General features: G+C 52.0%; 1 protein-coding gene across 1 annotated transcript; it reads left to right on the top strand.

Moving 5' to 3' along the window:
• The first annotated feature begins 1,030 nt into the window (after window positions 1–1,030).
• NKX2-3 (NK2 homeobox 3) lies at window positions 1,031–3,632 on the top strand. Its single transcript, XM_061194534.1, has 2 exons — window positions 1,031–1,391; window positions 2,896–3,632. The coding sequence occupies exons 1-2, from the start codon at window positions 1,031–1,033 to the stop codon at window positions 3,630–3,632; spliced, it is 1,098 nt and encodes a 365-aa protein (XP_061050517.1).
• The last annotated feature ends 12,320 nt before the right edge of the window (window positions 3,633–15,952 follow it).

Below are 15,952 nucleotides of genomic sequence, written 5' to 3'. Positions count from 1 at the left end.
ACCAAGAGCTGTCAGTCCACAAAATTCAGTAATGGCTCCATCGTCCTGTCTCTCACATACCTGCTTAGTGCGGCCGCTGGAAAAGCTACAAGAGCCAATGCTACCGGTGCCCTGCCCTCGGGGGCTCATAGTTTACCCAGGGAGACCAGGCAGACAGTATAGCTATAGTACTAGGCGGGAAGTGATAAGTGACACGAATGTCCTTTACTAACACGCGCTGCAAGTTCAGATGCGAGAGAGATGACTTCTGGCTAGGCGACGAGGGAGCGCTTCCTTGGAGGAGGTGGCATTTGAGCAGAGCCTCGGAGAACAGTCTTGTCATGGAGACAAGGGCGGAGAAGACATTCCGAGTGGAGGGAACAGCTTGAGCAAAGTCAACAAGGCGAGAACGCACACGTCGCCCATCCATAGATATATAAAACATTCCATCTCCTTGGGGATCCAGTGCCGGGTATTTACAAGCCAGGAAGTTTTCCTGCCCCCGCAGCATCTGGAAAAACCACACTCCTGGGCTATCCTTCCTGGTAGCTGGTTCTCAGACAGGAAACCTCCCAGAACTGGCTTTGCCCGGGAAGATGCGGCCAGTCTGGGTGGGAATCGGTAGTTCGCGTACCCCAGGCAGTGCAGCCTCGCCCGCAGCGACTAGGACTTTGCGACTTTATACTAGTCCTTGTCTATTTCTGGTAGCTCCATGGCACCCACACTCACTGGCTGCGGAGGGGCGTGGTCCACAGGATCTGGAACCAATAGAGAGGGAGGTCGAAGCGAGAGCCCCGCCCCAGACGTGACGTAAGACCCCCGGACTCAGGCTTCGCAGCCCCGGCCCCAGTCCCTTCAGTGGCTGTAACAAAACCCAGACCCCCACGTCCCGGCCAATGGAGGCGATTTAGACTGGAGCGGGACCGCGTCTGTCAAAAGCCCGACTCGGCAGCAGCGGCGGAGTCCAGAAGGAGAGCTGGAGCCGCCGCGCTGCCTCCCCGCCCCCGCCGGGATTTATTGAGTATTTGGACTGGACAATTAAGTGGCCCTGATGATGTTACCAAGCCCGGTCACCTCCACCCCTTTCTCAGTCAAAGACATTTTGAATCTGGAGCAGCAGCAGCAACAGCATTTCCACGGTGCGCACTTGCAGGCGGACTTGGATCACCACTTCCACTCGGCGCCCTGCATGCTGGCCGCCGCTGAGGGGACGCAATTTTCTGACGGAGGGGAGGAGGACGAGGAAGAAGAGGGAGAGAAACTGTCCTATTTGAACTCACTAGCTACAGCCGACGGCCACGGGGATTCGGGGCTCTGCCCCCAGAGCTATGTCCACACGGTCCTGCGAGACTCGTGCAGCGGGCCTAAGGAACAAGAAGAGGAGCCCGAGGTCCTGAGGGACCGGAGCCAAAGTGAGTAGAGGGGGAAAGGAAACGCACCCGCACATCTGGAGCAATGGCTGGGTGCCCGCAAACAGCCCACAAACCTCGCCAGCACGGCTGCCTGCCCCTTTAGCCCCTGGCTGAGGTCATGCCCTGGCCCTGGTTAACGACAGCTCCGCAAAGCGCAGGTGCCTGCAAGGGAGCCAGGGCGGAGGGAGAAAGACAAGGTGACTCCGCCAACTACTCCCCCCAGAGGGGGGAGGCGATGCAGCCCCGGAGGGAAGGGAAAATAGTTACTGCTGCCCTGATGGTGATAAGCAACATGGGCTCAGCTGCTGGGTGCTGACAACTCATAGTATTTTTGCTCTTCCCAAGAGCTAGAGGGGCACGAGCCTGAACTTTTCCCACTTTCTCTCTAGCGTGAAACGAGTTTTCTGAGGCCAGGGCAGCCGCTCCCTCTTCTTGGAAAAGACAGTCGAAGCAGGTTGTGTGCCTAGTGTCCGCAGGGCGCAGGAACTTCGGTAGAGTTCAGCTGGGTGGTTTCCTCACTTCTCCGCCTGGAACTCTGCGTCCTCGCACCCACGGCACCCGGCAGAGAGGGAGGGGATGGTGGGAGAGTGCGTGGGAACACAGACCATTCCGCACTCACACCCCTGAGGCACCAGACATTTTTGAAAATTCTTAACGTTTTGCTTTGTGTCCCAGGCTGTGGGGCTTCGGGCTGAGTGAAAAACGCGCCGAACTTAGATCCTGGCTGCTCAAGTAGGACGCGAGGTGAATTGGGTAGGGAAATAGGACAACTGAATAAAGCCTCCAAGGAAGTGTTTGTTTCTGAGGAGAGAAAGCCAAAGAATCTCCTTCCCTAAGAGGAGGTTTGATGTGGTGGAATCCAAGGCCTGTGCTCTGACAGCTCCCCTGGGCCTAAAATCGACATGGAACTGTCTAAATCAATCAAATTTCTTTTTCTCTCTAAGGTAATACAGATGTCGTCATGCAGACATTTAGCTGTGGGCCTGTAGGCTTTTAAAAGTAAAAAACTGTCCCTGGGCAATACATGAGCGTTACACTCAGACATTTATGAGCAGGAAGATTTTCGCAGAACGCACGCATACCGGCTCCCAAATACCAACATGTCTCACACCTTCAGCTATTCATGACGGAGTGGAAGGCAAACGAGTTTGCAAATACTATAGTTATTATGGAGTTGCAAACTTCCATCCTGAAAATAATCATCAGCACGCCGAGCTGCACATTTAATACAGGGTAATCTCTCGCAGATGCTCAAGTTCTAAATAAACGCGCACTAACTACCCTTCCCCCACGGAACGTGCCTCCACCCGCCAAGGGCGTTGTGAGGGACCTTGGGCTATCGCAGGGTCCCACGGCGTCAGGAGCCACAAACTTTCCCAAAAGTCCAAGCAGTTATTACCGCACGCTCCGCGCTGCCACCCAAAGGGGCCACAGTGCTCCAGGACCGGAGCCGCGGTGAGACCGGGAACAATTAAAGGACGCTGTTGTTTTGCTTCTTCCGCAGAAAGCTGCCAGCTGAAGAAGCCTCTGGAGGCGGCCGGAGACTGCAAGGCAGCGGAGGAGAGCGAGAGGCCGAAGCCACGCAGCCGCCGGAAGCCGCGGGTCCTCTTCTCGCAAGCCCAGGTCTTCGAGCTGGAACGCAGGTTCAAGCAGCAGCGGTACCTGTCGGCCCCCGAGCGCGAGCACCTCGCCAGCAGCCTGAAGCTCACGTCCACGCAGGTGAAGATCTGGTTCCAGAATCGCAGGTACAAGTGTAAGAGACAGCGGCAGGACAAGTCTCTGGAGCTGGGCGCGCACGCGCCCCCGCCGCCGCCGCGCCGCGTGGCAGTGCCGGTGCTGGTGCGGGACGGCAAGCCGTGCGTCACGCCCAGCGCGCCAGCTTACGGCGCGCCCTACAGCGTGGGCGCGGGCGCCTACTCCTACAACAGCTTCCCTGCCTATGGCTATGGGAACTCGGCAGCCGCCGCCGCCGCCGCTGCTGCTGCAGCCGCCGCCGCTGCGGCCTACAGCGGCAGCTACGGCTGTGCGTACCCGGCAAGCGGTGGCGGCGGCGGCGGGGCCTCCGCGGCGGCCTCGGCCATGCAGCCCGCCTGCAGTGCGGCCGGAGGCGGCCCCTTTGTGAACGTGAGCAACCTGGGCGGCTTCGGCGGCGGCGGCGGCGGCGCGCAGCCGTTACACCAGGGTGCGGCGGCTGGGGCCGCGTGCGCGCAGGGCACCTTGCAAGGCATCCGGGCCTGGTAGGGACCGGGCGGGTCATGCGGCAGCCGCCCCACCGCAGCCTGGCGCCGCGGGACTGAAGCGCGAGAAAGGCTGGATCCAAGGAAGGGCCAGGTCCCCTCGTTAAATAAAAAAAAAGAATATATATATATATATATATATATATATATATATATATATATACACACACACACACGTCTCGCTCCCCAGGGCCACGGAGCGCAGCTCACGCGAGGCCTGGGGAAGGGGGCTCAGGGGCGAAGAGGATGCCCGGGAGTGGTCACGAAGACTGTCTCTGAGGCAGAAACGCCGGCTGGGTGCTGGGAGGACGATGGCCCCGAGCTTGGCCCCAAAAGGAGTGCGAGAGGCTGGGACTCGGGCTGCCGCTCGGTTCTCCCAGAGCAAGAAGGGCTTCTCTCCCTCGGGCTTCTCTCCCTCAGCCTTCCCGCGGCCGCCGCGAAGCGCTGGCGGAGAACTCAAGGACAAAAAAAGCATGAAGGAGAGAAAAATGGGCGTCGTGGCTTGAGAAATCCCCAGTCCCTGCCGACCCTCTGCCCCCTTTGCGGGGCCGGCGTACCACAGCACAGTCCATTTTCCTTTTCCCAACCGCCTGCCTTCCGCACCAGATACCTCGGCCTGGATCTCCAGATTGACAGGGTGGTGTAGAACTCTGCGAGAAAAACCAGCGGAGCGAGATCAAAAGTTGGGGGGGCTGAACAAATCCGGGAACTGGTGGCCCACCGGAGGTGTTACCGGCTTTCCTTTCTGTTTCGTATTATGTGTTCAGCACATATAATATATATATATATATGTGTGTGTATATATATATATATATATATATAACTATATCCACACGCCATGTACACACCCGCTGCCGTACACTACAGGAGTCAATAAACAAGGTGCAATATTTTCAAACCGTTGGCCGGCTACAGACTTTGTTTAGCCCACAAGAGTGGGGAGGGATCCTTTAACAGTTGGGGCGGAGAAGGAAAAGATACTCAGGAAAAACAGTTCCCCCTGGATGGTTGCAGGCCTGGTCTCCCCTGCCTCAGCCCCTAGGCTGCAAGTCCGGTCTCCAAGGCTTTGTTCATTAATTTCTCTTTACTGTTGTAGGGAGGACAGGTCGGAGACTCAGGACCTTTTGAGGTCTGGGCTTTGTAATCCCCCCAAGTTTCACCCAGATGCTTGGGCTAGTATCTGGGCCTGCGTTAGATCAAGGCCTAGACTCTGCCCCGCCTCGAGGGTCGCCAGGGTAAAGGGAAACCTCGCCCCCAGGCCCAGCCGTAGGCTGCGCGAAGGCGGCTGCATCTTCGGCCGCCGCCCAGGCTTCCAGCGCGCCCGGGGGCGCTGCGCCCCGCCGCGGCCGAGTTCTCCCCCTCGGTCGCCCTCCCTTCTCCCCCGGCGGCCGCGGCTTTATGCGGCTCCTTGTCACTTGCGGAGAAAGCCTGTGCGAGGCCTGTGCTGCCACACGGCCGATTGTGAGCGTGCCAAGGCGGGTGAATGGGGAGGCCTCAGCGCGCCGCGCCATTGTGGGGCCGGGCCTTGCTGAAAGGCGGCTCCGGGCCGGGAAGGTGCGGAAAGAATGGCTTTTTATTGGAGTCCCGAACAAAAGGTGTGGTAGGAAGGCGAAGTCCCCTGCGCGAACAAAAACCCCAGCGCGTCGGGATTGACGTCCCTCCCGAGCTCCCCATTGCTTCCCAGAGCGGGGGCTTTGTGCAGCAGTCTGCTCAACAGAGGGACGGAGAAATGCGCGGGGATTTTGTTCCCCACTTTTTGTGCGCTGAGGGAGGGGGCGGCAAGGGGGGACGGGGGCTGGGCGGGCAGCAGGGAGGGGCGCACTGATTAGGCCGGGCCGGCCGGGGCGCGGAGACGTTCAGCGGGAGCCGGCGGCCTGAATGCAGGGTCATTATTGCTACAAGTTTAGCAATTTCGCCCTTACAGGAGGGGGCGGGGGCTGCTAGGTTGCTGCGGGGCAGCCGGGCTGGGGAGCTGCAGAGCCCCGGAGGAGGAGGAAGAAAAAAGAGGAGGGGAGAGAGGGACGCAGGCAGGCAAGCGAATCCACCAAAACCCACTGACCGCCCAGGATGAGGCTTGGACGCGTCCAAAAGGGTCTAGCAGGAGGCTGGAAAGGGGGCGCCTGGGGGGCGGAGACCCGCCCTCCCCTTGCCTCTTTAGAGGCAGAAAGACCCGGGAGCCAGGCGTGAGTTAGTGCACCAGACTACGGGTCCCTCAGCTCCTCGCCGCCAGTTCCCTCCTCTCGCAAGCCGCACTGGAGTTGGGACACCGCCTCCCACCACCGCTTTCACCACCGTGACGTCCCCAACCCCCTTCCTAGCAAGCCCTCCTTCTGGAGCTATTATCTTTCCTTGAGTTTCTTAGGCTAAGGGCATGGAAGGAATTCTTGCTTCCTAATACGTTTCTGCAGCCTCGGACTCATTCATTCATTCATTCATTCATCCATCTATTCAAAAGTATTCACTGATATTGATACTACTACTATATGTTCACTTCACTGTTCTGGCCGCTGGGGACGGTGAAAAAACCAGTGTCCGTAGGCATAGGAAGTTTATTTGAGGGAGTGTATGCGGCGGGGAAATAGCTAACAAACGTAAAAATTAGTAGTTGATAAATTCTAAAAAATAAAGAGAACCAAGTACTGGAGGGAGGGTTCTTTTCCAGTAGGTGGTCAGAGAAAGCCACATTGAGGAGATTAGATTTAAGCCGATGCCTGAATGACAAAAAGGAAGCCAGTCCAAGCAGCGCTTTGCTGTTGCAGGCTCCATGTCTCTGCACATGTCCTGTCCTCTGTCTGGGATGCTCTAATACCCCCAATTTTCTGGTGAACTCCTACTCCTCCTTCAAGGCCAGGGTTTTTTCCTGAACCACCCAAATGGGGGTAATCACTCCCTAATATGTGCCACCAGAGTCTTAGGTACTTTCCAAGATCACAACGTAGCGTCATGCAAAGATTTATTTGTCTCTCTTTCTCCACGTGAGGGCCTAGTGAGGTCGTAGGGGGCCAGGTTGGCATCTTTTCCCTCAAGGACAGATAACACAGCAGGAGATGATGGGGCCAGGCTCCTTAAGCACCGCGTTCCCCAATGCGGATGGCCCCTGTGGTGGGGAACTTCGCGTTGGGTGTTGGCTGCAAGGGAGATGAACAGCTAGACTCTTGGCCAACCTGGGCGGAGCCAGAACACCTAAAATCGTCTGCGGAAGACGTGCAGCCTATCTCCATCCCAGAGGAAGGTCCGGCCTTGGGTACCCCGTGATGCCGCCGGGGAAACGGCTTCCCCAAGGGATTGTTGCCCCTTCCCCTACAGCTCAAAACCTAGGAAAAGAGGCTGAGAACTGGGTGATAACCTTGACAGGAAGACACAAAGTTTAGGTTTAGGGAAGACGCAGGGATAGGGAAGGGTGGGGCGGGGGTGGGGTGGAAAACTGGGAGGTATACGGTTAATCTGGGACCTGCATCTGGGATCCAATTCGACTTCCCCTACATTCACTAGGGGATGCTGCCCTGCGCGGAGCGCTCACTTCCAAGATGGGATTTCAGCGCGTGCGCGCTAGGAACCCAAGGCTCCGGGAGCAGACGCCCTAGCTCCGCTGGGGGTTTCCTAAGTAAGCCACCCCTTTTTCTCCCTCCTGATCTGTATCCTGCTGGGCTGTGGCCTCGCAGTGCTCCCCAGCGCCGGATCCCCACCTTCCTTGCCTGGCTTCCTCCTGGCCCGAATTAATCTTCCTTCACTTTGCATCCATCCCCTCCTGTTCTGGAAAAGAGGCATGTGATTCTCATAGAGGAAACAGAGCTGGTTCTGTGGATTGGTTCCTGCGCAGTTTGCGTGTCTTGAGATACTTAAAGCCAGTCTGGACCAGCCCCCTCCCTGCTCCCTACCCTTTTCCAGATCCTGCAATCTCTGGGTATAAATAGCTCGCATCTCTTCACTGAAGGATTTCCCTACTGCTCAGTTGCTGGGGTTCCAGTGCCTTGGCTATCAAAGGGTGAAAACCCTTAACTAACAGCTACCTCTTCCGTGAGCTCTCTCTCTAGGGGAAAAGACACTCTCCCAGGCCCAAACCACTGCTTCACTGATTGTCCTGTGAGCCAGGAGGAATTGTAAAATCCAGACAAGCCTTCTAATGACTCGTGAGACATTGAGTGGGTGAAGTAAATCGTCCCTCTGGGTTCTGGTTTCTGAGCTCTAATGCAGAGAAAAGGGATAATCCCTCCCCACCCAGTGACTGGTGTCACATTGGGCTCAAGAAGTGGGTAGGCACTACTCGTGGGGCAGGTGGAATAGGTGCTAGAAGGCCAGCACTTTTTTTTTCTTTCTGCAGAGCCTAATCTTGAGGGGTTAAGAGGATGGACTCTGGAATCAGGCTGCCTCTATTCCAATCTCAGCGCCACCACAAACAGCAGTAAAGACCTTGAGTAAGGAGCACTCTGAACCTCAGTTTTCTTCTCTATAAAATGGGTATGCTTAATAGCGCCTCTCCTGTAGGTTTTTTTTTTCTTACAGTAGAACACACAAATATTAAATGTACAAGTCAATTAATGCTTATGTGTGTAAATGCTCATGAACCAATCACCTTGGCTTTGAAAATTAAACGAGATGATCCATGTAAAAGTAGCTTAGTGCAGTGTCTGGTACGCATCAGGCATTGCATCCATGTTATAGGGCAGGCCGGTGCTAGGCGCTGTGTATAACTCAGAAGCCCAGGACTGCCCTTGGGGCACTCCCAGGTGCGCGGGGAGAGCGGGGCGGGCCCGAGGATTCGGAACCCCAACACTGTAGGCTCACGACACCACAGAGGCGGGTCGGAGCCATGGTTGTTAAGCCAAGGGCAGGGGGCACCCGGCGGGGCCTGCAAGGCTGGCAAACTTATCAGAGGCTTGGACCTTAGCAGGGTCTGGGGAATTCGACTGAAGGGGGAGGTGAAAAGAGGTTCCAGGAGGAGCCGCGAGTCCCCTCTAACCCATGCTGCAGGGAGGAAAGGGTCGGGAGGGGAAACTTAGCTCCTCTGGGCAAGGCTCCTCGGCGTCCAGCGTCCGGCGGTTCCCGGGCGCCGCCGGGGTGGGGCCGGGTGGGCGGGCTCTTGGCTGGAGAGCTTCGCGTGCAGGAGGCGGGTTGGTTCAAGGCCTCCATCGCAGCCTCCTCCTCCTCCGCTTTACGGTTCAGGGCTCAGGGGGGAAGTCCCGGGCGCCTTCTCCCAACTCGAGGGGCCCGAGCCAGGGAAGAACGGCGGATTCTCGGTGACTAGAGTTCAGTGCTCTGCCGCCGCCTACTCCGCGTGAACGGAGGGCGCCTCGGAACCGCGGGGGGCGGCGCAGGTGCTTCGGCGCCGGGCGCCGCGTCTCACACAGGCCTGGGGCGGTCAGAGCCCGCTGGGCAGGGAGCCACCGGCGAGCTCCGGGAGAGCCTGGCCAGCTCTCGGGGTGAGAGCCCGGCCAGCTCTCGGGGTGAGAGCCCAAACTGGAAGAGCCAGCCGTCCTGGCAGTCGCAACCTGGACGCGGAGCCAGGCCAGCGCGCGGCGCGGAGGTAGGACGCTCCGCGGAGGGTTTGGTGAATCCATAAGGCCTCCGTGCCAAGTCCAGGGAGGCCTGGGGCGGGAGAGGGCACTGATCTCAAAAGGACGCTTGCTTTTTTGACAAGACGCTCCCGCAAAAAGCCTAGACTGTAGGTAACGTCAATAGCAGCAAAGTTTTCTAAAGGGGAGTTTAGAAAATTTATTGAAGTATGAAATACATACAGGAAAGACATAAGTGTACCTACAGTTCGCCGAATCTTCATAAACCGAACGCTCCCTGTGAACAACACCCAGATGAAAAACCAAAACAGTATCCGTCCCCCACCCCAAGTCCCCTCATGCTCCCTTTTGTCACCACCGTCACCGCCAAGGGTAACCACTATCCTGGCCAGGATAGATTGGTTTTTGCCTGGTTTGGAACATTATGTAAGTGGAATCATGTAGCGCGTAGGCTGTGTGCCTGGCTTTTTTCATTTGTGAGATTTATCTATATTCTGCCTGTCGTTGTAGATTGTTCATTTGCATTATTTTACAGTATTCTCTTGTGTGAATGTGCCACAATTGATTCATCCATTCTGCTGTTAATGGGCGTTCGGGTAGTTTCTAGATTTGGGCTGTTGTGACTAATGTTGTTACAAACATTCTAGAACAGTATCCAGTAGAACTTTCTGCAGTAATGGAAGTGTTCTACATCTGTGGTGTCCAGTATGGTAGCCACTAGTCACATGTGGCTGCTGAGTACTTCAACCGTGGCTGGTGTGACTGAGGAATTGGACCTTTAGTTGTCTAAAATTGTAATTAACTTAAATGTAAAGCGTCATATGTGTTGGACAGCACAGTCCTAGTATGTCTTTTGGAGACTGTAATGCACATTTGTATTCTGTACATACCTAGGAGTGCAATTGCCATGTCTTAGGGGATGAAAGTCAGCTTTAGTAGATTCTGCCAAGCAGTTTTCTAAAGTTGGTTGTACCAATTTACACTTCTGTCAGGAGCAGCACCACATGCTCCCCGATACTTAGTATTTTAATTCCATTTCAGCCATTCTGGTGAATATGTAGTGAAAAGAGGCTTTTGTTCCCTTTTAAGACTATGAAAATTGACATTTCACCATAGTAAAGATGATGATGATAATGATGATGGTTGGAGGATTTCTTGGGGACTGAGAGATGTTATAGGGGTTGAAAGCTTACCTTTTATGCCACCCCACTTCTGCAGTTGGGCCTCCCACCCAATCAACCTTCTGCCCTAGGAACTGGACCAGGATTAGCAGGCCACTAGGGAAGAGGCTGTAGGTTTGGAAGTGATCCATCTCCCACATCTGCTGTTACTTTTTGTCTTCTTAAAATCAGCGCCCCTCTTCCTTTACTGTTATAATTGGAATATCCCACCAGAGGTCATGGTGAGACTGCCTGGCAGGCTGCAGCCATGGCAGAGAAGCCAGGTTTTGTGCTGGCTGCAGTTTTAGTTTGCAGCTTGGCTCGGCCTTGTATAAAAAGGCAATAACAATCCTGAGTGTGCTACTTCACTGGCTTGCTGAGAAGCAAAGTCAGCCCTGGGGAAGCAGTAGGGCGACTCCTTACTGTGTCAGGCTGTGTGTGTGTGTGTGTGTGTGTGTGTGTGCGTGTTGCTTTGTAGACATGCTCTCTAATCCACAGAATAATCTTGTGAGTTTACACATGTGAAAACTGAGGCTCAGAGATGTTAAGTCATTCCCCTCAAGGCCACACAGTAAACAGTGGCAGCAACCCCAGGAGGACTTTCCACCCAATGCCACTGAGAACATTTCTGACGTTTTCTACCTCCCTTCCCTGGGTAAACAGAGCCCTGGCTGGTGCAGATCTTGAAATTCTGGATCAAATTAGATGTCCTCTGCTAAGTGTCCCTTTGGACGGACTCAAACCAATCATTGATGACTTGAAGTGTTTTTTTATGTTGTAATACTAGTGAAACTCACTTTGTGTGACATACGAGTTCTTGGAAAGTTGTGTGCAAAAGAGCTTTTTGCTTGTGGCGAGGGAGAAAAACTGAGTACATTTTAAGTTCATCTGTGGAATTTGTTGCTTAAAGATATCCCAAAGTGAATTATTTTGTAAAGTGAAGGATTCTTTTGAAATATGAATAATAACCTAGCATTGTTGGATTTTCAAATAATAAGGGTAAAGAGCAGCTCAAAATTGTATACAAGATTCATCAATATTTCACACGTATTTCTTCTTTCATTGAGAAGGGTTCTAATGAAAGTTTCACCTGGACCATCTTGACAGTGAGCTCTCTGAGAGGTCCACAGATTACTTCTCTATCCAGATGTTAAGTTACTAGAAACCCAGTGCCCCCAGTGGCTACTGGTTGATTCAGGCTTAACTTGGGTGTGTTTTACAGTCCCTGATCACTTGGTGAGCCTCTCATGGATGGGGCTGAAGAGTCAAATGGGTTATTAGATTAAAAGACCTTTAAGGCCCCATCCAGTCTTGAGATTCTGTAAACTAAATGTTACATGCCTATAGATTCATAGATTTCAGCTGTGCTGGTGGGAAGGGCCTTAGAAATCACCAAAGTCCAGCTCTTTTCTGATGCTGAATCCTGCCTGGAGCATCCTGGGCAAGAAACTGTCCCACAGCTCCTGGACACCACCCATGGGAGAACCACTCACCTCTCCACTCCCGAAGTGTGGAAAGTTCTGCCTTGTGTTCATGTGGAATCTGCCTCCTGCACCTTCCATCTGCTGCTCCTCTTGTTCCCACAGATGTCTACACCTTCTGTATGTCAGTTCTTCAAATATTTGAAGCCAGCCATCGAAACCCATGTAGACCTTCTCTCCTCAGGTGAAATAGCCTCAGTTTCTTTGACTGTCCTGAACCTCCTGGTCATTCTGCAGTGGGTGTTCCCTAGCTCACCCATTTCTTCTGTGCCTGGGCTGTTCTGATGTATTCCCCATAGGAGGCCCCCCTCTCTAAGCCTTTAAACATTTCCATCTTCCCATCCTCTTCTGAGAAGGCTGAGGTCCACTGGCAGGCTCTCCCTCATGGGTCCCTCTGTGCTCAATTTATGTTTTTATTCCTTAGTCTTCAGAGGAATAAGTATCCATTCTGTCTACAAGTAACACTTCCCCTTAAAGTCTAGATATACTTTCTTTCCTACTTCTAGAAACAACGCTTCTTATTTTGAGTTCTGAGGTCCCCCCACTCTACAATTTAATATTCTCTACCTTCCTTCCTTTCACCCTCAAACATGTAGCAATCTCTCCATATTGTCTTAACACTGGTGTCCCTTCCTCAAATATCTTTCCTTTCCCCTTTGGGGTCAGATTTCTGAATTTTTGTCTTGACAGCTACTTCCCTTTCCCTCAGCCTGAATGCCGCTTACCTCCCAAGTGCTGGATATTGATGCCCAGTTGGAAGTTACCTTTGTGGTCAGTTGGTTCAGCTCTTTCCCTGATGCCCGATTCCCTCCTGAGGTGTTAAAGTCCTGCCCCTCCCCCTAATTATCTGAGACTCATTCTTTGAGATCAAACTGGCTTCTCCTCCAGCTTGTGCTTTATTACCTCTCTTCAGTGTTTGGCATAATGACTTTTTTCTGGAAAGTCTGGAAAGCTTTTGACACTCTCTACTATCCTGATCATTTTCTTTCTCAAAGAGTAGTTACTCCTCTTCCTTCTCCAGCCCCGCTTATTGGAACCCTCCAAGTCTCAGTGACTTTTCTACACTCTTGCTGTCCTAAAGCTTGTCATTGCATACACACAGCATCAACTATCACTTTTATATTAAGGGTCCCTGAATCTACAGCTTTTGCTTGGTCTCCCTCTAAAGTCATATTTTCAAATGCCCAGGGGATAATTCTTCATGTACCGATACCATTGTCACCTCAAGTTCATCACCACTCCCCCAACCTACTCACACCTCAACTTCTGCCCAGGGCATCACCTCTCCTTGTTCTCTTCCCTTTGGTTGGAACCAATCAGTCAACACATGGTTTCCCTGAGAGTCTCTCTTCTCTTAGAGCAGAAGAAATGGGAGAACAAACGATGTCTGAACACCTAAACATTTCAGGCACTGGGTTCTGCGTATCCTGACCTGTTTAATACTTGAACCATCCTGAAAAGTAGTGCCATTATCTACATTTTTTTTAAATTTATTTATTTTATTTATTTTTATTTTTGGCTGTGTTGGGTCTTCGTTGCTGTGCGTGGGCTTTCTCTGATTGCATTGAGCAGAGGCTATTCTTTGTTGTGGTGCGTGGGCTTCTCATTGCAGTGGCTTCTCATTGCGGAGCACGGGCTCTAGGCGCGTGAGCTTCAGTAGTTGTGGCAGGCGGGCTCAGTAGTTGTGGCTCGTGGGCTCTAGAGCACAGGCTCAGTAGTTGTGGCGCAGGGGCTTAGTTGCTCCACGACATGTGATCTTCCCGGACCAGGGCTCGAACCTGTGTCCCCTGCATTGGCAGGCAGATTCTTAATCACTGCGCCACTGGGGAAGCCCCTATCTACATTTTTAAGGGTTAAGAAATGATATTTGGGGACTTCCCTGGCAGTCCAGTGGTTAAGACTCTGCTCTTCCATTGCAGGGGGCACAGGTTTGATCTCTGGTCGGGGAACTAAGATCCCGCATGCCGCACGGCACGGCCAAAAAAAAAAAAAAAAAAGATAAAAAGAAAAAAAAAAGATTTTGAGGATATAGACACCTTGCTCAAGGACCCTCAGCTCTTAAGTGAAAGAATCCGGAGCTCAGATCAAGGTCTGGCTGATTCTAAAACCTAAGGACTTTACTATAATGGCCTTCTTTTTTTTTTTTTAGTTTAATTTTATTTATTTATTTTTGGCTGCATTGGGTCTTCGTTGCTGCGCGTGGGCTTTCTCTAGTTGTGGTGAGCGGGGGCTGCTCTTCTTTGCGGTGCACGGGCTTCTCTTTGCGGTGGCTTCTCTTGTTGTGGAACACTGGCTCTAGGCGCGTGGGCTTTAGTAGATGTGGTACGCGGGCTCAGTAGTTGTGGCTCACGGGCTCAATTGCTCCGCGGTATGTGGGATCTTCCTGGACCAGGGATCAAACCCGTGCATTGGCAGGTGGATTCTTAACCACTGCGCCACCAGGGAAGTCCCTATAATGGCCTTCTAACTCGTCACCTGGCTTGGGCGTATCACTGATAACCCCCATCCTCATACCAGCACCAGATTCATTTTCCCCAGATGCCTCTTAATCAAAGGTACCTACATTTTCTTAACCGTACTCTGGCTCCTTACTGTATGTAGGATCAAATGTACTCTCAAGACCACTAGTGAACCCTCATTACCATGCCTAATCAACCAAATTTCTCATTATTTTTTAGTGATCTGTACAATCTCCTTACTGTTCCTCTCCCCCAACCTCTCTGTCTACCATGCTCTTTCCTGGAGGAATATTTCAGCTCTTCCCAGTCAAACCCCTCCCAACTTGTAAGTCTGGTGCCTCCCAGTTATGAAGTCTTTTCCAGCTACCGCAGCTCACAGCTGTCACATATCACATTCTCTTAATGTAGATGAAATGGCTTCACCTGCAAAATTTAGCTCTTGATCCAAGCAGTGGTTTTATTTACTGTCTCGTTATTTCCATCTTCAATTTAAAAATAAGATCCTTGAGGTAAGGATCATGTCTTCTGCTTCTTTTGTATTATCTACAGAGATAGATATAAAAGAAATAATTTAGGAGAAAATGCTTAGAAAAGTATAAAGCACAGTATAAGCAAAGTATATTATTCTTAAAATTACTAGTGTTATAAACATTGGCAAAATGTATTGGGACCAGGTTCAACAAACAGCAGAAACATGAGGAATTCAATAAATAAGTCAGACCCAGAGTTCCTCCCCCTCTCCTCCCATTTAATCCTTAACAATGCCTTCCTGCTCTCTCAGACTGAACATATGAAAGGAGAGACACCTACCTTGCCCACTAGATGATGGACTTTTTCGGGGCAAGGAATACTTGTCTCATCTGTCCAGTTTTTTTTCCAGCACCTGAGTACAGTATTCAGAATATGCTGGGTGTTTGATATGTGTTTGATGAAAGAATGAACAACTGGAGGTATGACTTGGACCAGATGTTGGTGTTGTCCTACATTTCTGCTTCTTTGGGATTCTTTTCCTGCTTCCCCACGTGGAATGAGAGAATGTCAGAGCTGGAAGGGATCAGCCCAACCTCCCATTTTAAAGATGAAAAAACAATCCCAGAGAGGAGACCATCTGTCCCCAGGTCACCCCTCCTCTTCGTGGCCTTCTGACATCCTGTCCAATCCAGTGTCTCCCCCACTATAATTCACAGTCTCCCTCTTTTCAGTGGTCTGTTGCTGTACCTATATCCAGCCCTTCTTCCTCTCTTGCAAGTGCCCTTTCCCACATCCCTTCACCCAGCTCTGTACTCTGCATGCCCCCAACTTGTGTTTAATATTGTGCTCTTAACAAAGTGCTTAACATAGCACTTTAACATAGTGCTCTTATGAATGTGTACAAAAAATTCCTCTGAGGTTGTGAGCATACACACTTTTAAAACGTGTGATTGTTTGGGAGGAACACAACTTCACCAGGAAGTTACAATTCAGAATCTCTTCAGGGCCTCTCTCCAGAAGAATTTCAGAATTTCTCTGAGTCCAGAAACATAGTAGGATTTTAATAGTAATAAACCACAGTTTATTGCTCAAAGTGCCGATGATGTACTAGATATTCTAGAAGGTGCATGGCAACTCTGCAACTCCAAGGCTAGTAGCTCCATTTTACAGATGAGTAAACTGAGGTGCAGAGAGGTAAAACCACTTGCTCAAGGTCACACAGTATCAGAGCAGGAGATTG

Source organism: Eubalaena glacialis, chromosome 1, assembly GCF_028564815.1.
Source record: "Eubalaena glacialis isolate mEubGla1 chromosome 1, mEubGla1.1.hap2.+ XY, whole genome shotgun sequence".
NCBI classification, from domain to species: Eukaryota; Metazoa; Chordata; class Mammalia; order Artiodactyla; family Balaenidae; genus Eubalaena; species Eubalaena glacialis.
Note: the sequence above shows the minus strand (reverse complement) of the source record. Positions and strands in the feature narration are given on the sequence as shown.